Source organism: Glycine soja, chromosome 15, assembly GCF_004193775.1.
Source record: "Glycine soja cultivar W05 chromosome 15, ASM419377v2, whole genome shotgun sequence".
NCBI classification, from domain to species: Eukaryota; Viridiplantae; Streptophyta; class Magnoliopsida; order Fabales; family Fabaceae; genus Glycine; species Glycine soja.
In genome coordinates, this window is record NC_041016.1 from 2,963,283 (window position 1) to 2,989,177 (window position 25,895).

Here is a 25,895-nt window from a genome sequence, read left to right on the forward strand (position 1 = left end):
TTTGTCACCGTGATTTAGACTACGTGTAATTTTAGTCTTCTTAGGTTTTTGTTTGAATCAATTAATTAAGTTCTTCTATTTATTTATTTTTTATCAGTGGGAAGTACAAAAAACTGAAGAAACAAAAATACAATCTTAAAGAATAAATGCTAAGAGCATGACCAAGAAGCAAATCCCTCATCTGAGCTAGGCAAGAAGTCCGTGTAATTCTTAACTAAGAAAAGGATGAACCACTACAGGAAGATAATTTGTCACTGCTTCACCGTGAAGGATTTGTTACACTTGATAATGGTGCCATGAAGATGATGATAATCAGAACTAGAACTCTAGAAGATAGCAACAGTAGGGCTGAAAGAGAGTTGAATTCACAAAATCACTCTCCTATAACCCATTTCCCGAGTCAAACTTAAACCATAATAAATTGCATGGAGTTTCGTGTTAATGTTGGTAATGCTTTAAAAACCAGCAAAACCCAACAACTACTGCCCAAGGTTGTCACAGAATATCGGCATAGCCAGAAGAACCCAGATTCCCCAAAGAGCTGTCGTCAATGTTAATTTTGGTGGAGGGGACCATGCGACACACTTTATTTTGAAATTAAATCAATTTGATGTGTTCATTTTCTTCTCTAAACCCCGAATTTTTTTTTATAATCAAAATCTTTACAAATTAAAATGTTCCTTACTCAAAACTCACCAACTAAAACATCAAATTCACCAAAAAAAAGAAATCCAAACATTTTTATATAAAATCAGAATTTGAAGATATTCGATAGAAAAACTAATAGAAGGACGAATTTACTTGATTTTTAAATAAAGAGCTTAATTGGTCAAAAAAATTGAGACATGGCCAAATTAAAAGAACTAAAAATGCAACTGAGCTAAGAAAAAAAAAACGAAAAATCTTTTATATCTCAACTACTTTATGGATTAGTGTAACATGGTAGAATAATTAATAGCCAAAAATCATATAATTAGTTAATTATATAATTTTTAAAATGAAAAGTCACTAAAATTTTCAATAAAAGTAATAATTTGGTTTTGTTTCAATATATATATATATAAGTAAACCATGTAAATAGTGGTTATAACTTGTATTATGTGTACTATTATTCATTTAGAATAATATTAGCTCTTTTTTATTCATGGATAAGCTCTAGCTACACTGATTAACATTATTAGCTGCTGTGGGTCCATAATTCAATTTGCAGATAAACTTCTATCATCAACACGTGCCCCTCCACTCCAGTTACACACCGAACCTTGACTTTGGAGTGAAAACCTATGACGCAAATTCTCTATAGGCATCACCTTGTTCTAATTTTACATGATAGATAAAGTGTGACATTGTACTAAAAATCAAAGTGATAAACACACTTTGTCATAAATACAGGAAGAAGAAAAAATGATAAATGACACTTTTAACAAAGGCACGTGGTGGTGTCAAGTCCTTATTAAAGGAGAAGGCAAGGTTTTGTAGAGTGGTGCTTGAGCTGTTGCTTAGTCTGCTGCTGGGACCAATATGCGTGGGCAGTTAGGACCCTGTCCAAAAGTTCTTGGGGAACAGGCTCTCCCCTCCTTTGCTGAGGTGATATTCTTGCTGTGTGCACCAGTGTTTTCCATTTATCCTGCACTATTCCATACCCAAATCATATGCTCATACCTTTTTTCTATACTAAATTAGGGGTCATACTAATGAAAGTGACCTTTTTCTTTTCTTTTGGTTCCCATCACTATCTTACTTTGAAAAAACAAGATATGTAAAGTATGATAAATCAAGTGATTGGATACAATAGATTAGTGTGCTGAAATTAAAATTGAATCCTTCGGGTAGTGCTCGAATTCAATCCTTGACGAAAATGATTCTTTGTCAGATTTTACTTACTTCTCGACTGAACGACTTTACTTACTTCTCGACTGAACTCCAAATTAATCAGAGTTCATTTTCCCGTATGAACCGGAGTGTTAAGAAAAAAAAAATATAAAGTATGATAATTAAATTTTCATAGATCAAATTTTTGGGTGTCGTGACTGGCTGGTTAATATTGGAACCAAAGCAAGAGATCGTTAATGAAGCAATAAATAGTTTACCCAATATGCAAGCAATTGTCTTGAAACAACTACTAATTGGTTTTAAATTGAAGTTAATGGATGATGAATTGAAGAAGAAAGCGTGCCACTCAACAACGTGAGGTGTGACAGCCACGTCCTCTTCTCTTCAACAATTCATTTGAGCAAGAATAAAATCCAATACTATGCCTCTGTATAAGGGTCACAAAAGGTTTTTACCTTCAAATCGACGTATGTCCGATGCTTTGCATTATCAAAAGCATGAAGTTTAACATCACGCCACCTGATTTCCACAGCCAAAAGGAAACCATATAAAGGGATTGTCAAAAGGAAATGCAAAATAAATAAATCTCCCAGGTACTCAAGTAAGGCAAAAACACGATGGAAAGCCAAAATCTAAGGACAAGGTCTTACACACGTACTTTTGGAGCCATGCACGCAACTGACTCAATACAATGACTCTCAGTCGTTAAGTTGGGTCAAACAAAGGCAAAAAGTAAATCTTACCTTCCAGTTCCAAGTTTCTCAACTGCTTGAACCAATGCTTCCACTTCAGCAACAGAAAAGGGCCTACGAATTCGGCGTGGTGCGATCTCAGTTCGCTTTGACTTCTGATGCACAGGTAGTACAGCTAGTGCCTCCATACCCATTTCAGGAACAGTAATAAGTTCTTTTGAATCTGTCAAATTTTTTTCACCTGATGTGTTGATTGGAGAAGGTGCTGAGTCATGATCACTTTCAACAAGGTTACCTAAACCGGTTGCTTGATGCTCAGCTAACATGTTAGAAAAGCCCTGAATCCTCTGATGAATTGCAGCACGACTTGAAGGATACCTGAATATCAATGATCTTTTTTAGATAAAAACTGGAATGCCAATTATAGAAAAAAGGCATTTAATGCAGTATGAAAATGACTAAATGAGTTACTAAGTTAGATTTATATATTCTGCAACTCACTCACATAATTCATATAAAGTGAAGTGGGCCATCAGTTTTGATGAAGAAACAAGGAGGGACAGAGAGAGAGAGAAAGGAAAGTCGTTTATTAACGGATGGAGTTAATGTGAGGAAATTAATATTTGCAACATTTCCATAAAAACAAAACATCTCCAAGGAAAAAGGAAATGTCAACAAAAAGGCAGAGGCAGTGAAATCCAAGTAATGCATTAACGCACTCAATTGGAAGTCAAGCATTACCCTATTAAAGGCTGATGCATATCTGCACCAGGAACGCAGAGAGAATCTGTTGTAGCACATGCAGATGATCGGTTTTGTGAACAATTAGGCTCCAAGGCAAAGCCCAAAGCATCCAGGTGGTTATCATGAGAAATTCCAGTCTGAAGTAGAGTTTTACTGTCATCTCTAACCTTCTTTCCATGGAGAATCACACCCACGCGCAATCCACCTCCAAGTACAGCAGTCACTGCCTCCATCACTGTCCTCTGCAGAGCAAATTGTTGTAAGAGCTGCAGCCCAACTTATGTGAAAAATGCAATAATGATCACACCAAATGATGCAGCATGCCAAGAACACACATACAGAAGCAGATGCCACTCATCATTAACATCTGAATATGGTAGAGGATTTTTGTGTGTATGGCAGAATAGGATTTTATCATACCTTCAGGGACCCGACGGTTGCAGTTTCTGGAATCTCGATAAAAAGCTCAGGCACTCTGAATGATTTGATCCTAAGCTTCACTGGTTAAAAGAAAGACATCTTCATGTAAGAACCCCTTTGAAGACATCAGTCAAATCAAAGAGTACATAAAGAATCACTCCCTCAATCTTCCCATACCATGAGAATCTCTAGATCGTAATGCAGAGTGTCCCAAGGATGATGTTCCATGATCTGCATCAAAGATTTTAAATTTATTTAGCAACTGGTTCCTGAAACCATTCAATCAGGTGGTCAATAAAATCAATTTGAATAGAAGGAAGTCATTTAGAGTAAAACCTTTGCTCATACCAGAAGATGAACAAGAAACACTTTGGTTCGTGTCATTCTTGGGTGAATAACAAGTGTCATCACTTCTGATATATCCGTTAGAATTTGTATCAGAGCTGCTGCAGTTAAAAAGCTTCCTCTTTTTGAAAGGAATACACATTTGAGATCTTTGGCTTTTATAATAGTTCTTCCTACTGCTGTAAACTGACTTCAAATTTCCATCCAAAACTAACATGTTTTCAATTGACAAACAGATTAGTGAACAAGCAAAGAAGCATAATAAGTGAAGAAACAAGAAAGCCAGTAATTTCATATGATAAGCCTGAACTCACCACTGTTAGATAGTATATCGTGCTTGGATTCTTGAGAAACTTTATGATATTTAGAATCCAATGTTTTCTTTATTTTTCTATCATCTATACAAGTAATTTGCTTAAAGGAATTTATTTTGGTACTAGGGTGAGCATACCCAGAAAAGTTTTCGTCATCATCTCTACTATCTACTAGTACATTGTCACAACCTTTGGACAATGAGCTCTGAGGCTTGCTGTCATCATACCCAGACATCTTGGCATTGCCACATGAACTGATCAGTGCAGGAGGTTTTTCATCCAAGGGATCCTCAAAACAGCACATCCCAGTCCCAGTATCAATTGGAACCTTCCCAACCTTACCATCTTTTACTTTACTAACATCACCATCTAACTTGCAACCACTACTCTCTAGACATCCAGAGGAACCTAATTCAACTTTGCTCGCTAAATTTTCCACTCCATTGTGGCCTTTTCCATCCACCAGTCTCTCAGCAACAATCTTCTCTGAGCAACTGGAACTTGTTACTATAGAAGCAATGCATGAATGACCATCAATTTCATGTTGCAGGAGTTCCTTCAAACAGCAATTTTGATTGTATAATTGTGAAGAAATATTAGAGAAACACTTTCTGTCACTACTTCCTTCATCTGAAAGCTCAGCTTTGAATGGTTTATTTGCATCTGGGCATCCTTCTCTAACAAATTCATGCTGACATTTTCTGTCACAACTTGCTTCATCAGAAAGCTCAGTTTTGAATGGTTTATTTGCATCCTGGCATTCCACTTTAGAAAATCCATCCCTATCCTTTTCCGATGATCTATCACTGGATATGGTTGGATTCTGTTTCTCTTGCAACAAATTGTCAGCTATGGTGGCCAATAAGTCAAATGCACACATTTGATTGTCTTCCAACCTTCTTTGAAATGTAGCCCTCCTCTAGGAAATATTAAAAAAATAATACAAGGATTGGTTTAATACTCAAGTAACTAAATAGATAATACTATTAATTAGCCCCAAATGAGAAGTAAACTTATTTACCTTAGCTGATCGAGTAGCTCGGCGCTTGGTTGGCACATGATAGCCATAAAAGCTATAGTCTAACCTCTTCTGCAACACCATATCTCAGGAACCATGCCAATATAAGGATTGATCAAACATGGAACATCAGCAATCCAATAATCATAAATAAACTTGAATTCTGGATGTTTTTTACCCCACTGGTCTCAATTGGAAAGCCTGGCAGTAAAGTAAATGCTCATTAGTGATGGTTCAAATACATTAAATTGAACTTATATAAACAAATGTTTAAGCTACTAAAGTTGTGAATGACAAAGCATATTGCCTGATAGAGACAATAAATTCTACTAATCCAATCTTCCTCTACAGCCATGCTTGGGCGTGAGGTTATCTAGTAGGGGCATCACAATAACTAGATGGAAAATAAGATTTGCTTAAATAAAGGCTCAACAGAGTCTGATGTCTCTATTGTCATGTGTTTGAAACAGGGACTAAATTCAGACATTGCTACACTGAAAGCAAATATCACCGTAATTTTTTTTGAAAAAAAGACTTACATACATCTTTCCATCCCAAAGTTTTTAATAATTATATCAAACCAATGGAAGCCGGGAACCTATCAATATTTTAGAAGAAAAAAAGTGTATTTTCCAACTTGTAAATTCAATCTTCTGTATCTTAGTATCTTGACGATAAAGGCCATTGATTAGTTATATATATATATATATATATATATATATATATATATATATATATATATATATATATATATATATATAATCATTTTACCAAATGGGAAAATAGGTGCCTAAAACTAAAAAAACCAATACCTTTGCACAGAGAAGTAAACAATAAAAATAGATTCAGATGAAGATACAATCAGTAAGCTGGGAGTAAGATACAACTTGCAAAAATAAATCCCACAAAGCATCAATTTTTGGAAAGTCCGAACGTGAAATGAAAAAGCAAAGGTAGAAAAAAAAATTGAGACATAGAAGTTAGACGAGAGCACACACAAAGAAAGGGATTCCAAAACGAGGCTAGATTCCAGACATGTTCACGAGAAGAGAACTAAACTAAATTCAGATCAAAGGAGATCTAAAATCACGGAAGAAGATCGACGTCAGAAAACAACCAATTCGACAACCAAAATCCATCACGTGCAGCTCAAAAAGAGATCAAATCATCACAAGCTCGAATTAATGAAAGGGAAACACGACATAAAAACAAGTCATCAATAGAGGAAATATCAGAGGAAACTCTGGTCGTTAGGAACTGAAAATTCATGTCTCAGAACCACAACACAGTCCCCACATAATTTCATACGTCAAATTTCCAACTTTATCTTCCGGAATCACCAAAATCGTACGTCAAAGTGTCAAACCCCAGGGATAAACTCAATATAGTTCGAAAGGGAAAAAAAAAAACTTGCATATTTTCGAGACACGAGCCATAAAAGCTCAACAACTATCACCTCTTGGCACGGATTCTCGTTCAAAGACGAAACTTTTACTCCCAGAGAATGGAAATTTCGGCAAATTTTCGGAATTTCGAGATGGGGAATTTGTGAGAGAGAATTCAGAGCAAAAATGATTCCACCCCAGAGAAGAAAAAAAAATCTCAATTATGCAGGAAATGTTGGTTTGAGAGGGTGCCCATTTTGGAAATTGTGTTATTCTCTCATTCTGAATCTGAAATCTGAAATCTAAAATCTGAATTGTGAATCTCAAACGGATTATGATAATGTGTTGTGAATCGCTAAAAGTAAAACCCTGTGAAAACCACCAAAGATATGGCTTAAACCCCAAGAGTTTATAACATTGACCGTGTGCCAGTGTCACCGGAGCTATCGGTGATTGCAGGGAAGGGCACCGGATATAGTAGGTGGATCATAAGGCACCTAAAGACCGGTTCCACGCAATTGGATGGGTTAATGCGCCACCAGATTTCGACACGTGGCACACGTTTGGATCCTGTGGTTGCTTCTGGTCCGCACGATCGCGAAAGACGCTCGCTCCTTACATTTTCATCTTTTACTCCCTCCCGCTATAATTAATCAAGAGTTTGAAAGAGTATTCATTTAATTTGAATTTCATTTGTGTTTGTCACTTCATTACGTCTTGATCAATGAATCAATGATCATGCACAATAATACTTTTTTTTAAAAAAAAAATATTGCATATGGTGGGTGGGGATCGTCCAAAGAAAGTGATTAGACTAGTGTTTTTTAAATAAGGTTATATTATAGGTAAAATTATAATTGATTTTAACATGCATACATTGTAAAAGTTTTTGTTAGTTTTTACAATGTGAACTAATTAAAACTGTTTTTTTATTAAGTAATTATTATAAAAATCAATTAAATTATTGTGTATGATAGTTTGTGATTTCATAATATTGTAAAAATCTTACATATAATTAGTACATGTATTATTTATTATGATTATGATTTTTATTTTATAAATTTAATTTGGGTTTGTATTTGAAATTTTAGATTTTTATTTAATTAATTTTCTAAATTTAACATGTTTTATTTAATTCTCTATTTTTTTATTTAATTGTTTTATTATTTCTTAGTCAAAATTTCCCCTAATTTAATTCCAATGAAAATTATTATCGGTGGCATAGAGACAATGGTACGACATTTGATGATAGTTTTACGGTGATTATTAGATGCTTAAAGTGGAGAATAAGGATATGTGGCTAAATAGCAACAATTTGTAAGTAAGTATGGAAGTTTTTAGTATTGCCCATTTGAAAGATTTAGATGATAGTTTGATACTGAAATATAAAGAAAGTGTAGAATCAGTAAAAAGAACTTCCAAAATGATGTCATTTAAGGAAGTTTTGTTAAATTAGGAAATAAAATAGCGTAAAGAAAAAATATCACTAACATAAAAAATAACTTATATAAACAACTACTGTGAGTTGATAAAAAGTTGAAGGGAATTGTTGACATGAAAAATACTTGAACTTTTAAGTAATAAGGTAAAGAAATGCAACTGAAAGTTATATTAAATTTATAATTAGAAGGTGAAAATTATAATTTTATCCGTATTATAATTAGTAAATAGCATATGTCATTTAATCACGAATTTTTATATATAACAAATGAGTTGATTTTAACCATAGCGATTTTAAAAGTTATGTCTAACACAGTTTTTTATTGATTAATTGAGTAAATATTTTTATACATTAGAAATTTTTTATGATGCATAAAAAATAAATTCTTATAATTATGGTGCAAATATTAGGTGCTGGTGGTCACATGCACACAAACCTTATAGATACTTACTTTTTTATAGTTGTGTTTGACTTATTTTTTTTACTTAAAAAAAGTATATTATAATTAAAATTAAAAAAGAAAGGTTTTTTTAAAATAATTCAACTATTTTCACATTTTAAAAATATTTAGAAATTCAAAAGAATTCCATTTCATTGTTTTCACATTTTAATTCATCAGTGTCATTTGTTGAAGAGAGGAAAGGGAAAGAGATGTTAAGATATGTAATTTTTTTTTATGTTATTTCAATTTTTTTCCTTTTAAATTTACTTTTCTTTATATAAGAATTAAGCTTCTTAATTTTGAAGGGTTTTTTTTCAGATTATATTTAATCCAGTTTCTATTTTAGACGGGGAACTTAAAAAATTAAATTAAACATTGTTACACAACTAAAAAATAGACTTTTAACATCGGTTATTAAGGTTTTTCAACATCAATTGTTAATTGATATTGAAATTACCAACATTAATATCAATCTTTGAAAACCGACGTTAAATTAAACTACACAACATCATATTTTTTTAAAAATTAATATTATTTTCTGCTCATCAACATATATATTTTTTTTTTAAATTGATGTTATCAGTAAATCACAACATTAATTTTTAAAAATAATTGATATTTTTTAGGTAAGCAACATTAGGTTTTTCAAAAATCAATGTTATTTTTACACAACAAGATTGATCTTTCTGCAAATCGATGATTTGTTTTGAAATTTTTGTTAATATCCTATCTATTTTTTTAATTATCAACTGTAATTATATATAACACATTTTATCATTTAAAGTTGTAAAAATTCTAATAATAAACCTAAACTATTTTTAAAAAGAAGTAAATAAAAACTAAATGTAATAAAATTATTTAAAAGCCAAATCAACATCTAATAGGGAAAATAAAATTTGGTGGCAGAGACTTAACCCAACACCAAGAAAATAACACCTAATATATTGGGCTAAATTATTAGCCGTCATGTCTACGGGGGGCATGCCCACGTTTAAAACAGGTGATCCAAAAACATAATCAAATTATGTCCCCAAAGAAATTATTATAAGAAAAATCTGCCAGGCATTTATCGAGGCAGGGATAAATTGTAGAGTTGAGCTTTTATCTGAAGAAATTTGTTTTATAGCACAAATCTATCTGAAGAAAAATAATAAAAATATAAATAATTTGAATAAGATGATTCAAGATTCATATTTTAAATAAGTAGAGATGAAGCTTTTACTTTATCTTGTTTAAGCAAATAAATCAAACTTGACCAACTTTTTTTAAAATATCAAACTTGACAAGCATTCAATTCATTTAGATATCTAAATATTTGCATTCCATTTTTTTTTCATTAAGAAATACAGAGAAAAACAAAACAAAAACATAAAGCTAAGACGAACGACTAAAGTTAGTGTCTATAGCTAGCAACGACAAATAACATGTGAGATAACCATGAAGGACATCTCACTCAAACTATGAAAGTCATATCATCCTAAGAGCCCTTGTTAGCAAGCTAGTCACGCAAGAATTTCCTTCACGAAATGTGTGAATTTTAAATATTCAACTCATTTAAACATCTAAATACTTGCATTCGATGTTATATATATTCAAATTCAAACTTGATATTGAATGAATAAACTTGGTGAAGCCTTGTAATCGATCGTAATTAAATTCATCTATATCTTGCATTCAATATATGTATTATGCTAAGACATTAAATGATTGGAAAAGGATTATGCGGCTGTACAACACCCAAGCCCAACCTGGCATTATGGCAGCTACATGGAGTTTTATTTATTTATTGTAATATATGATTTGAATTATATGTTATATTATGTGGATCGGTGATAATTGATCAGTGTAATAGAGAAATGTTCATATATGAGAGATGAGGTTGGTAAACCAGAAATAAAGGTGAACAAGAGAGATGAGGAGTGTGAGCAGCACGGCAGATGGTATGATTCTAATTGCAGCACAGCAGACAGACACAAATACTTATTCTTAGCATTGAATTTGAAGTCCCATCTACCCCGAGCCACTCATATGTGTTGTTTTTTACATTATAAACCGAAGCCACGATTAACAATACGAGTTTGTTGTGTTTAATTATGAAAAATCTTTTGTTTTTAATTTTAATTATAAAAAACGTCACTTTTTTCATTTTGTTTTATTTCTTAAAAAATATAAGCAAAACTAAAATTATATTATTTTCATAGTCTGAATACAAATCATTAAAGTCATAAAACAAAATAAAAATTACTTGAGATTTTTTAGTTTTTTTAAATAATAATAATAACAAACACCTTTCCCCCTCGATCTTTATTTGTTTATATGTTTGAAATTCCTTCAAAAAATTTAAATTGAAGAAACTGCAAAATGTTTACAATAACAACTTTTTTTTTTAGGCATTGCAATAACAAGTTTTGAATAATTTCATGATGATTTTCGTTTTCCTCTCATTAAAAAATCTCCTAAAAAAAGGAAAAAAAATATACTTATAACATCTCCATCATATCAGTATCACTCATTACATTTCATACTTTTCTCTTTATCTTTCATTATTTGTAGAATTTATTATACAAATAGCATTATTCTTTTTTGTTTATATATATATAAAGCAAATAACATTATTCTTCCATGTTGAGAAACCAAACCATCTTTCTCATTCTCAACTTTATCCTTTTCCAAGCATAACAAAACAAGCCCAGATTTTCTCAGACCTTTACAATGCCTACCAAGGTTTTATAAAATACATACACAACATACATGTTCTTTGTTTAGATCTTATATTGTTCTTTCCAAAGGTTTGAACGGATAGGTAGGGGCTGTAGGGCAAATGTTTTTATACACGGTAAAATATTGAGTATTTTGCATGCTACTCTTGGCAAAAAAACAGTGGAAAAAAAACATTGGATAAGGCATAATAATGAACTGCAGCTATAATGTACACTGGCCAACCGTTAGCTAGAAACAAATATCTTCCATGTATCAATAAAAGAAGTTACATCAACTAACTGTGGCATCCAAAAACCAAAAACACATCAAAACCACTCATTCGGTGGACAAATTGCCATACTGCCATGGATTGAATTCAATTTCTTTATTATCAACATGATCAATGCTGCCTGAGTTATCTATAGCAGCCCGATGCTCGGTGTATTTACCATTGTATTGATAGATCTCCAAATCACCCCAAGGAGTTGATGTCACTTCTTCAGTTAAATCAAACCATCTCGGTGTAAATTTATGCTCTTTGGCTTCTCGGATTTTCTTTTCAGTGCGTTGCTTGTCCTCCAAACTGTTAGGAAAGACACACAACATCTTAGTGTGAAGTTATGCCTAGGAAAACTCAGAAGGCAAAATAGCAAATTGTTGTACTAAATATTGTAACTGTAGAAGACAACACTGACCATGCAAAACTGTTACTCGGTTTTATATTTGTATTGCTTTTAGAATGCACTAACTATCATATTTTCAAGCAAAAGGGGAATGAAAGTAAAGGTAAGCAACCTGCTCTTTTCTGCCCCTGATTTGGATAGATCACCCATCTCAAGTGCATATCTATCTGGACGTAAACGAGAGTCTGATGCCAACAATTTTTTAGGGGCAGTGTCAAAGCTGTTTATTTTATGTGCAAAGTATGTATACTGGAATTTATCATTCTTTGGAACATCAGCAACATGCCAAACCTGCAGAATAAAATTACAGATAAAATACCAATAACAATTATAAATAACTTTGTTAATGCCTTCACTAATTGATGTATCAGCAAAAAAGTATAAAAGTAAAAATACTTCCTATTTTGAAGTATTAGATTCTTGATACTTGATAGCAACGGTTATAACTGCTATTCAAAGAATTCTCCAGTAACACTCAAATGAAAGGATTATGAATGTGTGTATTGTCAACTGATTCGCAATTTCACACAGAGAAAGACATAATAAAATGCATCACAAATCATCAAAATAAACTTGGATATTTGTTCCTCACGTCATGAAGTTTCTTCAACTGATGTTAAGTTTATAATCATATTCGTAAAGTTTGAGGATTTGGTCTACAAAAAATAAAATAGACTAATAAAGTAATGATAGTTGAAAATTTGAAACACACACACCTCTTTCAATTCAGTGCCTGGAAGAGGCTCTCCTTCCGAATCGCAAGGTTGATAACTCATTGACTCATTCCACTTCCCAGTCATCAATATTTTAGGCTCCTCAGCAGAATTATAAACATATCCATCTACTTCATAGCGACCAGCCCTGCAAGATATCAGGAAACACGCAAAAAGCTAATTAAAGAATCTAATATTTGAATGGAGAAAGATTAAAGAAATAGAAATCATAAATGGAAAGGATTTAAGTCATTCAATTCTCTTTAAAAAGACATTCAATTTTAACAAGCAAAAGATGAGTAGTTTACTGCTACTGGAGAACCAAATCAAATAGTCAGGCAATGCAGGAAAATTCAATGCCATGACACTCCTAAGACATTTTAATTTCATTGTACATTGAAGTCAAACTGTACTGATATCGATATAATTGTCCACAAGTTTAATATAAATCCAATATAGTATTATTACAAACCAATCACAAATGTTTTAATTGAAAAACAATACAAGAAAATGATGTTACATACCCAAACCATCCACATGGTTGAAAGTATAGTACAACTTTGTCTCCAGTTGTCAAGTTTGTCATTATCATCTCCCCAGGTGAATCAATCCATGTTCGGCCAAATATCAAATTATTAACCTTGGTTGGAGGGGGAACCAAATCTATGACTACACCATCCCTCTTGAGGGTTACCCGTGTTCTGCAAACAATGATCACAAAACCTATAATTATTCCTAGCAAGAAAATGATAGAAAAATGACAATTCTGTGAACAAAAAAAGTGAAGCGAAGACCAAATCTGTTGTATACTTATATAACACTATACACACTGCACCTCATAGCAATAGTGTATTAAGATTCCTTATAAAACCAAAAGTGGAAAACTTCTTGCACGATTCTTGAAAAGCATTGTAATTAGATTAGAAAAAGCATGCCTAAAATGCCGTTATATGTCTCTACCCAGCTAGAAAATACTCACAACTCTATCTTTTCAATATAGAATAAATAACTCTGGAAAGAGATGGTATGCAAACTCTCAAGCAGAGTGTGGCATATGAATGGAGCAATAGGAAGTTGGAAGGATACAAAAAATAAGTACAATAAAAATAGAATAGGATAATAAGGTAATCTACCAAACAAATGCAATGTATTGATCACCTTCCAACAGGGTAAACATCAACAGAATTTCCCAAAAACTTAGTCTTTAACTTTGAAGTCACATCATATGTAAAATGCTCATTCTCAGCATGCCCAGCACTCATTGGGGGATGGTGACTCACCTGACATTAAAAATATATCTATAAGATATCCAATATAAGGGAGAAGATAACAGAGAAGAGAAATTGAAATTTCCTTAAAAGTGTTCACCTAACAATGCAAGAAAATAAGCATGAGAAGAACATAACAGTTCTTCCAAATGCCGGCATAAATTACAAAGGAAACATGGTGTAAAAAGTGTGGGGAGAGTGAGAGAGTTCTCATGAGAATCACATACTTAAAAGGTACCTGTTCTGCAAGAAATGTAATTCCACCATGGTTAGCCATCTCATAAGTCTCTCCAAGGATAGGGTTAAAAGGCTTCCAGGTTCGTTGGTATGCGAAGTACACAGATATAGCCCATGATGCTGCAATGATTAAATAAGTTATAATAGTATGAAATAATCAGAAAGTACATCCACAAAGCTAACAAATACTTCAATGTAATTAGAAGAACAAGAATTAACACAACATTTTTGGGGTCAATTCAACCACAACCCTTTTCTTTAAAGAAAAAAATTCAGGTACAGTCTCAATCACATGTCAAAACTAGATAGAATGCTATTCATTCTTATCTTTAGGTTTACAACACCCTCCATTACCTTTAAGATGAAAATTCAATTCAATTGATCAAAACAATTAAAAAATGACAGAGAAATACAAAGGGAACAAATAACTCACATGCATACACCAGCCGCATGTATGGGTCCTCACATTCATCTGCCTGATCTAACAGGTAGGAGTACTCCATCAACTAGTTCGAACAATTCAAAGCTCAATCAAGTGCCAATACAAACAAATAAAGCAATTTAACAAAGCAGAAAACACAAAAAATAAAATAGAGCTGTGCAAACCTCTGCCATTTTCTGAAGCATAGTCATTGGTTCAAAAATAATAACTGGTAGTGTTACCATTGATGTTACATCTGAGCCAATATATTTGTGCATCATCTTCCAGTAACCATCTCTTTCCTGTATACAAAAGTCAAAGATAGGAAAAAATAATATCACAATAAAGTATGCATCAGGTATGTGCTGAAGAAGAAAAATAGAAAATAAAGTAAAACCAAAAAAATGGGTGCCATCCTTATGATCAACAATCAATAAAACTAAAAAGCAAGACAAATAGATAACTTAAGGTAGACATAGGAATGGCAACCATGAGCATTTTCAATGTCTAACCAGGAAGTAAAAAATAAGGTGATACTGAAAAAAGTTGGAACTGCAAAAATAACATTAACAAAATAAACAGGCAAAATATGCACCTCTGGTTTCCATCTTCCTCTTTGAGCTTCCTCCTCTGCATCCTCTTTACCACCGTCCGGATTTATGACTTCTACCCCTTCATATCCCAGCAATCTGGAATCAAAGGAGAACATGTGTAAGCTTGCATTCCACAGAATCACTACATTTCTTACTGATGAAACCAAAATGGATGGAGGTGTCATAGAATGATGTCCAAGGACCAAAAAGCTTGGGATAAAATTTCCATAAGCTTTCTTCATTTCTTGAGAAATATCAGTGATTCAAGAGATTCCACTTCCATAAGCAGACATTTATCTCTAATAATTACTTGTAGCTCACATCCTTGATGTATAAAACTGTCGAATATTACTTTGGAAAGCAGATCCTTGATGGAACACTTCCCGATAAGTCATGCCAGTATGGTGTTGAGAGCTTGGAAATAAGAACAAGTATATGGAGGAAAAATTATCTTTTCCAGTCATTTTAGTATTTTGAAAAGACTATAACACTATAATAACAACATGACTTTGCTGTACCTAATACTTTGTAATAATTAAAATCTTATGTCTTCCTCAAAAGCTATGATCATGTATGTGCTTGAGATGAATACAATCTCGGGTGAAGCATACCATACAGACAAATAATTGCAGTTATAAAAGTCACCGGGAAATGCAAGTTGCTTGCTTGTTACACAATATGAATGCAAGTTGAAGCACACAGGTAAACCTAGGTCGTAAAATTCAAGTGCTAAAACTATAAAATCCAACAAATATTACATAATCATGTGATGCTGTCAATGACACTTCAAACTATAAGCTAAGAATTAAACGTAAGTGTAGATACAATGTATGATGACACAACACAGAGGAATTATGATAATATACACATGAATTAGAATAGGAATAGAGAGAATCTAAAGATGAAACTTTGTTGGTTTGAGAAAAAATACCCGTTGACAGATCGGTGCATGGCGCTGCTGAACATGGAGATGCCGGAAGTCATGGCGGCGAAAAAGCCCTTATTTTCATTCTTCTTGGGGCTACCCATCTCTCTGTAGAACCTTAATTCAGAAGATCAGACAGAAGGGAAACAAATCGACTATGGCTCCTCGACGCTGAAGCAAATCGAATTGGCAAAAAAACAAATTGTTTGTTTGGAATGAAAAAAGGAAGAAAGAATGATAATAATAATAATAATTAAGAGAGAAAGGAGTGGGCGTTAGAAAGAGAAAAAAGGAAGAAAGATTTGAGGGATTAATTGAGCATTGAAATGTTGAGAAAGAAGAGAACAGAGAATTTGGTTCTGTTTGGTGTTTGGATTTGAGTGTGTTGGAGTTGAGTTTAGAATCCGAAGGAAGAAAGGAAGGAAGTGTGGATCAAGATTCGAGTTGAACGAACGTATAAGCAGTGACTGGCGCTACTTTTATGGCGCGTGCGAATAGCAGGGAAGGGAGTGGAGACACAGACAGCAACCAACAAAATCGAAAGGAAAGGGAGCAGGGATCATTTTTAACGGCCACAATTATGCTTTGACTTTCCTCTAAATATTATTATTATGATCACAAGTTACACTCTAATTTATTATTACTAATAACTCCGTATTTATATATATGATTTTTATTTTATTTTAAAAGGCTCAATAATAAATCTACTAAATAGGACATGTTTGATAAAATTAATGTCGAATAACTTAAAATCACATATTCAATTGTATGCAAAGTTTAGTTAACAAAAGAAAAAATTTTATTTTTACAAATTAAATTGATAAAATAAAAATCATGCAAGAAAACAAAATAGGTCATACAGTTCTTGAAAAAATTATAGAATAATTTAGTAAATAATTATAAAATTGATATAATTTAAAAAAATTTCTAACCTTAAAAAGTGGTGTAATAATGATAATTAATGAATGGACTCTCGTGTGTATTAGGTGTGCATATAAAAAACTTAAACTTGTAAACAATATTTTCATGTAAGAACGTAAACTTATAAATGATATTTTTTGTCCATACAATATAAAAAAAGATAAGAAGATTTTTAAATTAAATAAAAGAATAAAATTAAAAAACATAAACGGTTAATAACTTATTTAAGCTAACTTATTTTTTACAAGTTATTAAAATAATTCCGTTCATTAAATAAGTTTATTCTAATCAAATAAACTTATACATTTCTAGCAAGTCTTACTAAAGATAACTTAGAGTGCCCGTGGTAATAGAGATTTGAATAAATATACGAGAATTCAAGTTGGATCTTCATTAACATTATTTACACCAAAAAAAAAATAGTAATATTGAATTTATAAATAATTTATACATCATTTTACTCTTTTTACCTAATTAATTAATATATTTTTAGTCATCTTTGTTAATCCTCACAAAAGACATAGAATTTATCTTAATAAATTAGAGCGTTTATTATTTATTTATTTTTAAATTTATAAAATAATTAAGAGTATTTTAGTCAAAAACAATTTTAAAATGGTCTTATTCAAAAGGCTAAGTAAATTTTTCAAAAGGATTTTATATATATGAACTATTATTATTATAGGTAGAGCTTGATCCCCCTCCCCTTCATAAAAAATAAAAATAAAAATAGGTAGAGCTTGGTATGAAAGTTGTGTTACGGAGATAGACTGTTTAGTCCACGATTTACGTAGTTGTGAGTCTTATAAAATGAGGCTCATTTAAAATTAAAAATATTTAGAATATGAGTTTTTTGGGTTTAATTTTCGTAACCTGCGAGTTTAATGAGTTCAATTTGCATAAATAGTTTTCTCACCTTGATGTAGTTTGATTTGAAAATATTAAGAAAGTTTAATTCTCTTTTTCAAATAGCAACATTATCTTTCTTAGTTGTATCTTCTCTCCCTTGATGTGTTATTCTTTGATTGAAAGCATAAAAATTAAGCATATAAGGGAGACAAGTAATTTGATTCTAGTGATGCTAAACTTTCGAACGTAATTGACATTTTAATGATTTTGTGATTTGATATTGGGCCATAGTTGTCTGAAGTCGAGTGAAAAGAATTTGGCAGCGGTACTGTACTTGCAGTCTTCTATTGAACACGTTCAGATGTTGCACAGTGGTTTACATTTAACCATTCATAGCTAATACTTAAGTTACATTTAACATCTATAACAGCTTCAAAAAATAAAATCGTTAACACTAACTTGCCATCAAATCAACCATTGACATGTCAATTATTTCCTTTATGAAACTGTTACAAGATGGCTTCTGAGTTCTAACAAAACTGTTTTGTAATAAGAAGAACTGAACATAATTCGGTTTTATACATTCCTTAATAGCTACTATTCATCACAATCATATAAGCCCCAGATGCGAAGAAAATTTACGGGTCTCCTTGGCGTCTGGATCTGCGAACAAGGTAAATACGCCCATAAACCCATTGTCTCCCTAATCTTAAAGCCGATTGCTGCAAAATAATAACATCATCTGTCATGCAAAGAGCAGAATAGCTGCAACTCTTGCTTTACACTGTCATGTTTTTATTCTCTACTCATAAAATGAGAATTAAATAGCAGTCTAATCTTATGAACTGCCTTATGCAAGTAGTAAAAAGAATCTATATTATTACCTCAACTTTGGTGCGAAATTCCAATAAGCATTCACACACATGACAATCTGCTCTGTGGGAAGAGTTGTTAGCCTTGTCCGTTCTCACAAATGCAAATACCTGAAAGAAAAGGAATTTAAGAGAAGTTTAACTAACATTAAATATGTGCTTCTCTATCAGGACAAATAGGACCACCCAGTGAAGCAACAAGTTAGAAAAGACACCAGAGACCTATATATATGACAGTTTGTGTATATAACTTAATGACTGACCTCTTCTCCACAATTTGGACAAGAACCCTTTAGTGCTGCTAAATCATTCCTCCACAGACCTTGAAGCACCTTAACTGTGAAAATGTGCAGTTAATATGATATAAATAAATATATTAGCAGTAGAAGACATGCTGAAATGAACCATTCCATATTTTTTCCTGAGTTACCAAAAGGACAAAACTTATATACATACAGTGTCTTAAGTGTTTTTCGTGCTATTCTCTAAATAGAATTTTGGAGTTTCACCTCAATAATCCGCAAAACAAATGTTTACATTAAATATTAGCATAAGTTTCCAAGGTGAGAAATTAAATCTGATTGGAGAACACCACTAAAAAAATACAATCCTTATCAAAAACTCTCCCATCAAGAATTGAACTAAATGAAAGAGGGCTTGTCATTTAATGTGAAAATGATTTTTACCTGAAGCTGAAGCAACTGGGTAGCCAATGGCCAAACCCAGTGTCATGAAGATAATGCTATTCACCACGAAAAGAAGCCCTAGAACTGATGCTGGGCTATCGTATGATAATCCTGAGTCGAATGCTTTCTGATAAGCTGTGCTAACAGTGTAATATATGGGCCAAACACACGCAGAACAGCCAAGAGCAAGAAATAGGGACCATAAGCCTGCTAATGCAATAGCCATAGACAGATCTTCCTGCCCTACATCCACACCACTCAATATACAAGTGAAGAGACCAAGAGAAAAGAAAAAGGAGGCAGAAGAACATTTTAACCTCATAAATTCTCCAAATTAGTTAGAAAATATTGATTAATGTTTGAAAGCAAAAGTTGAGAATTACGTCAGCATCAGCATAGGTAGAATGCCTCCTGATACTGCATCGAGGATACTTGACAACAGACTTAGAACCATACCACTTAAGCTTCAACTGTTTCCATAAGAGGAGTTAATAATAATATAAGTGGGTAAAGTTGAGTGGTGAAATGAAGAAATAGATAGATACCTCTACTCTATCAAACATGTCATCAAGTATCAAAGGGTCTCCACTGTAATAAGCATCACGAGCCTGTTTAATTAGCAAAAATTAAGAGCAGCTACGGAAATAAATGAATGGTATGGGTAGAAGGGTAATTAAAATAATAGATTGATGCCTGAGAGTAAAGAGCTTCGAGGGTCTCTTGGGTTGCGGTGTGGAGGGGGCCAACGTAGATGCAGGAAGGTCCATGAGGGAGTTCGTGGCAGGCTCGAACGGAGAACAGGCAAACGCTGCTGCTTCTGATTTTGGGTATCACGCTGAACCCCATCACCTTCACTTTCATTCTTAGTTATTTGTTTCTCTTACGTTACGCTTTCTAAAGAAGGAAAATGGAACCCGACCACACAAATAAATAGAGACAACATCAATTCACGATGATTGGTTTGGTTTCGCCCCCAATTCTCTTTTGCTCCGTAGAAAAAATAAAATAAAAAAGAATCATTGCGTTTGCCGGGAGTCGAACCCGGGTCTATTGCTTGGAAGGCAATTATCCTAACCGTTGGACTACAAACGCCTTGTTGACTAATCCTTCAACATTATTCTAAGAGAAATGTTTTAGTCATGATTTCGACATTAATTAGTTTAGCAAACAAATAATTTAAAAACTTACTCGAGTTTTTTTTTTCTTTTATATATATGATACGAAGTAAAAGACAACAAAGAACAGAAAAAGAAAACTTCATAATTTATACGAATGCTAATGACAAAAAAAATTTGATATAAATATTATCGAGGAATACTTAATACTTACATATACAATGCCAGAATCTGATTATTCTACATAAAAAATGTACAAATATATACATTTCTTCTGCTCAATAATTTATAGTTCTATGTAGAGAATAATAGATAGATTTCATATTTTATTCATGTATTTATCTTCATACTTTTGTTTGATTTTTTAATGTAAAATATCCATTAAATATATTAACTTAATAATTTTTAAAACCAAAACAACGGAAGAAAAAATAATTAGAATAAGTCGAGTTCAAATTTTATGTTCGTAAACAAGTTAAAATGGTAGATTTTAAATTCAACATGGGTATTGCTTCGAAGACAATTCAGGAATTGCTTTATAAATTAGAATACTGGCCGGAGTAAAAGACGGAGAGGATGCGTACATGGAACAGTGTAGATTTGTAGTCCCTTTCCCGTAAGGTAACTATAAACATCATGTGTATATTGTCACTCATTTTTTATAATGTTGAAATAATCCAGAAGATATATATTAGAGAAATTTACATCAATGCAATGGATATATATAAACATCAATTTTCACATGTAAGTTTATCTTTTAAACATATAATTAAGTATCCGATTCCAGATACATAAGAATGAAAAAAAAATATCCATTAAAAGTGATAATTTTTTAAATGAATTTTAACGTATACAATTACTTTATTCACTAAAAAACGTTAGTATAGTGGTCACGTAATTTTTTATTATTATTATTGGATTAGACTCACGTTGTTAGTAAGAAAACGTACAAAACAGTTAAGTTGCATGTATTTTAATAATTAAACAATCACATTAAATATTTATTAATAAAAAAGAATTTAGTCCTTTTTTTTATACTATCTTAATTATATGACGACAAAACTACTTAGATAGCTGCCCCCTCGTGCAAGAATTAAAATACTTCAAATCCTACATTGTAGATTTCGGTGCGAATGATCAGCAAATCTTGGAATAAACATGAAATCCCGATCTTAACTCTATGTTTGACAGAGATAAAACAGAGAAAAAAATGAATAATGACATTCATATATTTACACACACTTTATTTTGATTCAAATTTTTTTGTAATGCAGATATACAACATATTACCGTCACGTTAAAAGCAGGTCCCATTATTGGAGTGCAATGCAAGTGCAACGGCAACATCAATTAAAAAGAAAAAAAAAGGACTTACATATAAATAAATTTATATTATACTCTCGCAAAGGCGTAGAATAATAATAATTCTTTTAAAAAATATAACAATAATAATAATTGAAAAAAAAGAAGAAGAAGAAAAATTTGGGAAGAAATAACAAAGTGAGAGCTAATGGTAGGTGGCATTGGTTAGAAAATGAGTCTGTAAGGAAAGGCAAAGAAACAAGAACAACCAAACATTTCCTAACTTGGATTCCCGTTTTCCCCAAATCTTAATTACTGCAATGCCAATGCGTTAGCAAAGTTTCAATCTTTGCCAAAAGGGATCATGGGGAGGGACCCATCTTCTGCCACCGTCGAGGTGCAGGTTCATCCGCGCCGCGACACCATCGCCGGTTGTGGGCGGAGGCTCTCTCCTTCACCGCCGAGCCCCCCCGCCGTGCGCGATCGTGACTTCAGCCTCTTCAAGCGCTGGTTCCCATGGCTGGTCCCCACCTTCGTGGTGGCCAACATCGTCGTCTTCATCGTCACGATGTATATAAACGATTGTCCTAAGCATTCCTTTTACGGTTCCTGCGTTGCCTCTTTTCTCGGAAGATTCTCATTTCAACCTCTTAAAGAGAACCCTCTCTTTGGTCCTTCTTCCTCCACGTGAGTTCTTCTTCTCTCATCACCTAAAAGCACAATTTTATTTTCATTGAGATTATAATTTAAAAATCATGTGTCATACATTGTTGCAATGACTAATGAATACTTTGTAGGTACATACGTTGTTGACATTTTTTAATTTTTATTTAGATTAGAGAAGATGGGTGCTCTTGAAGTGGGTAAAGTGATTCATAGACACCAGGTTTGGCGCCTTTTCTCTTGTATATGGTTGCACGGTGGGGTTGTTCATCTGCTTGCCAACATGTTGAGTCTTGTTTTCATTGGAATTCGCCTAGAGCAAGAATTTGGATTTGGTACGGTTCTGGTAATTATCCTTGCATTGTCAATTATATCATCATTCACTCATTTCCCTTTTCCATCACCAAAACTTTTCACATTATTAAGGGTTTATTGCATAAATATATGTTCTGGAAGAAACTTAGCAGACTTTAGCACAACTATCTCAGTTTCTGATTGTAATTTCTACGTTGGCTTGTCCTTTGGCAGTTCGAATTGGATTTCTGTATGTGATATCCGGTTTTGGAGGCAGTTTGCTGTCTGCTCTATTCATACAAGAGGGAATCTCGGTTGGTGCTTCTGGTGCATTATTTGGCTTACTGGGAGGCATGTTATCGGAGCTCTTGATAAATTGGACAATATATGCCAATAAGGTGAATGGATCAAAAAATGTGTTCAATTCAATAGTGCTTGCTTCGTAATAAATGATCCGCTCTGCCTTTGTGCAACAGACATTTATTTCTTTTCCATTTTATGTTTGTATTGTTTTGCAGTTTGCAGCGTTACTGACTCTTATAGTCATCGTTGTAATCAATTTAGCTGTTGGAATTCTTCCACATGTGGACAATTTTGCTCATATTGGAGGATTTGTCTCTGGCTTTCTTCTTGGGTTTATCTTTCTGATTCGCCCCCAGTTCAAATGGGTTAGTAGTAGACACAGGAATTCTCACTCTGTAGCTGCTGCACCTTCGGTGAAATATAAGCACAAACCTTATCAGTATGCACTGTGGGTCATATCCTTCATACTACTGATTGCCGGGTAAGTTCTCTTTTTCTTTGTTTCTCTTCCTTTCTGTTTTGAACATTACCTTGTATTTTTATTAGGGATCTAATTGCATTGTTTTCTACAATAGGGTATTTACACAAGATTGGGACTTTGATGCTTGTTTCCTAAATACACTGATTTAATACTAAAGAACAAGGTTATCAAATTGGGATTCAAATTGTGAATTGCCAAGCTAATTTTTGAATTGCTAATCATAAAGTGTATCAAATGACAAGATTCAAAAGCACAATGTAAAAAAATTGAAATATACTACTTAAGCAGTATTATATAAGTGGTGTGTAATGTTTGATGTAATAATTTTAAACTAGAACTGATAAAACCACTTAAGCATAAGTCCCCCAAAACAAATCATAATTATGTGTGAAACCTATGTTTCAAAAGATTGAAAGTAGAGAATGGAACGACCAAATAGAATGCATATAATGAGTAAGTGGTGGTATTAGAACATCAGAATAATCAATAGAGTGCATGCAATAGTGCTCCTTCAATTCCTTTCTATTTAACAATTTAAGCTTATCTTACTTTTCAAATTCTTTGATGAGACTTGGTGAAAGAATAGTATAAAATAAAAAATTGATAAATCAAGTTATTTGTATTGGTTATACGGAATTGTACTGCTTTATCCATGTATCACAAGATTCAAAGTCATCTACAATTCATCACATGATACAAAATTGTATCAAATTATGCTATTTGAATCACAATTATTAAGATTCTAACAACTATGTTAAAGAAATTTGTTGGCATGGTATTTAAGCTTCTGAGTGTCTGTTTATGGGCTTCACAGAGGCTTTGCCAGACATGCATTAGTATTGGAAATCTCTCTTGTGTTTTGCTTTTCCTGTTTTTCTCTGTTTCACGATGGTTCCAGATCCTCCTTGCTCTGAGTTATTTGTATATTATTGCCTATGTTTTTCCTCCACAGCAAGATTTATAAATTCATACTACAATAATATATTCATTGAGTCTTATGGCCTGTGAATTACTATTTTTCTTATTATTACCTTTGTGATTTTATCTCTGTTGGGGGTGCTTTGTAGTTCGCTTTATCACACTAGGCCCCCAAATCTGAAAGTTATATATTTTGACAGGTTGGTTACTGGGCTGGTTTTGCTTCTTCGAAGTGCTAACTTGAATGATCGTTGCTCATGGTGCCATTACTTAAGTTGTATCCCTACCTCAAAATGGAGCTGCAAATCACAACAACTTTATTGTGAGGTGAGTGCTCTTTCATTATGTACTTTGCATCCATACAGGCCAGGTTGAATTAAATTATGTGGCTGGGTTGAAAGGAATTGTATGATTTTGTTGCCAAATCTGTAGATGATTTAAGGAGATTGTTACACGATGTTTTTCCTATGTCTAAATTGGTTTTGATATTGATATTTTCTGCTGTAGTCAACCCAAATTGGAAACCAACTCAACATAACATGCCTGAGCAATGGGAGAAGTGACATGTTTCCTCTTTCAAATACTAGCACTTCGGAGGCTCAACAACAGCTATGCTCTCGACTTTGCAGTTGATAGATATACATGCAACATTTCTTAATGCAAATACCATTCAACTACCTGTGTATATGATCATACTTGATACTACAGAGAAATTATTTCTTTTGGATAGGCAATAATGGTTGTTATGACTGCCATTAAGAGTATATTGTTGTCACTGCTTTTCCTTCTTAGTCGTGAATTACAATGTGCAATTATTCTTTTGTTACTGGAGCAGAGAGCAGAGAGGAAGTTGTAATTGATTAAAGAAGCAAAATACTTCTCAAATATAGTAAATGTTGTCAAATGGATTGATTGTAGGAAAAAAATCACGCTTTAGATTTTTTAGCTTTGGATCCTGTTTCTGGTCAGTTCTTTTTGTTAAACAATGTCTAATAGAATGATTCTATGTTTTGGTAAAAGAGAAAATGAAATGAAAATATATAATTTTTTTCTTTACTCTTATTTGGTTGTGTAATAAGTTAAAGGAAAAAAATGTAAATAAAATAAAATAATTGCCCAGATAAAATAGATATGATATAAACAATTTGGTTTGATTATCAATATGATATAAAATAGTTTCATTTTTAGTTTGATTATTAATTTGGTTATCAAATTATTTTAAATGGTTCAATTTAGTTCTTAAATTTTTTAAAGGTTGAATTTGGTATTCAAATTCTTAAAAATGAAATTAATTTGATTTTTAAAAAGTTCAATTTG

General features: G+C 32.7%; 4 protein-coding genes and 1 non-coding gene across 7 annotated transcripts; 1 reads left to right on the forward strand and 4 right to left on the reverse strand.

The window, feature by feature from the left end:
• Window positions 1-1,114: 1,114 nt before the first annotated feature.
• On the reverse strand, window positions 1,115-7,124 carry LOC114386622 (telomere repeat-binding protein 2-like). Of its 3 annotated transcripts, none has more exons than XM_028346653.1 (10): window positions 6,823-7,124; window positions 5,370-5,567; window positions 4,349-5,267; window positions 4,038-4,244; window positions 3,867-3,920; window positions 3,690-3,769; window positions 3,267-3,511; window positions 2,577-2,903; window positions 2,289-2,352; window positions 1,115-1,627 (listed from the first exon to the last, which is right to left on the reverse strand). In XM_028346653.1, the coding sequence occupies exons 2-10, from the start codon at window positions 5,448-5,450 to the stop codon at window positions 1,454-1,456; spliced, it is 2,151 nt and encodes a 716-aa protein (XP_028202454.1). In that variant the 5' UTR covers window positions 5,451-5,567; window positions 6,823-7,124; the 3' UTR covers window positions 1,115-1,453. The 3 variants fall into 3 exon arrangements, with proteins under 3 accessions (XP_028202454.1, XP_028202453.1, XP_028202455.1); XM_028346652.1 differs by having other exon boundaries at window positions 4,026-4,244; XM_028346654.1 differs by having other exon boundaries at window positions 1,115-1,632; window positions 4,026-4,244.
• Window positions 7,125-11,515: 4,391 nt separating this feature from the next.
• Window positions 11,516-16,449, reverse strand: LOC114385792 (oxysterol-binding protein-related protein 3C). The gene is made up of 10 exons (XM_028345858.1): window positions 16,181-16,449; window positions 15,252-15,345; window positions 14,842-14,958; window positions 14,669-14,741; window positions 14,237-14,355; window positions 13,889-14,010; window positions 13,255-13,431; window positions 12,734-12,878; window positions 12,130-12,308; window positions 11,516-11,917 (listed from the first exon to the last, which is right to left on the reverse strand). The coding sequence occupies exons 1-10, from the start codon at window positions 16,276-16,278 to the stop codon at window positions 11,671-11,673; spliced, it is 1,371 nt and encodes a 456-aa protein (XP_028201659.1). The 5' UTR covers window positions 16,279-16,449; the 3' UTR covers window positions 11,516-11,670.
• A 1,801-nt stretch (window positions 16,450-18,250) lies between these two features.
• LOC114386882 (PGR5-like protein 1B, chloroplastic) lies at window positions 18,251-20,482 on the reverse strand. The gene is made up of 7 exons (XM_028346945.1): window positions 20,196-20,482; window positions 20,048-20,110; window positions 19,886-19,972; window positions 19,503-19,740; window positions 19,080-19,153; window positions 18,829-18,927; window positions 18,251-18,666 (listed from the first exon to the last, which is right to left on the reverse strand). Exons 1-7 carry the CDS (start codon window positions 20,361-20,363, stop codon window positions 18,583-18,585), a joined length of 813 nt encoding a protein of 270 aa, XP_028202746.1. The 5' UTR covers window positions 20,364-20,482; the 3' UTR covers window positions 18,251-18,582.
• Window positions 20,483-20,522: 40 nt separating this feature from the next.
• TRNAG-UCC lies at window positions 20,523-20,594 on the reverse strand. Its single transcript has one exon. It is a non-coding gene; the product is annotated as a tRNA-Gly (tRNA).
• Window positions 20,595-22,107: 1,513 nt separating this feature from the next.
• On the forward strand, window positions 22,108-25,523 carry LOC114386953 (RHOMBOID-like protein 1). The gene is made up of 6 exons (XM_028347031.1): window positions 22,108-22,606; window positions 22,754-22,917; window positions 23,111-23,274; window positions 23,395-23,660; window positions 24,779-24,905; window positions 25,086-25,523. Exons 1-6 carry the CDS (start codon window positions 22,284-22,286, stop codon window positions 25,209-25,211), a joined length of 1,170 nt encoding a protein of 389 aa, XP_028202832.1. The 5' UTR covers window positions 22,108-22,283; the 3' UTR covers window positions 25,212-25,523.
• The last annotated feature ends 372 nt before the right edge of the window (window positions 25,524-25,895 follow it).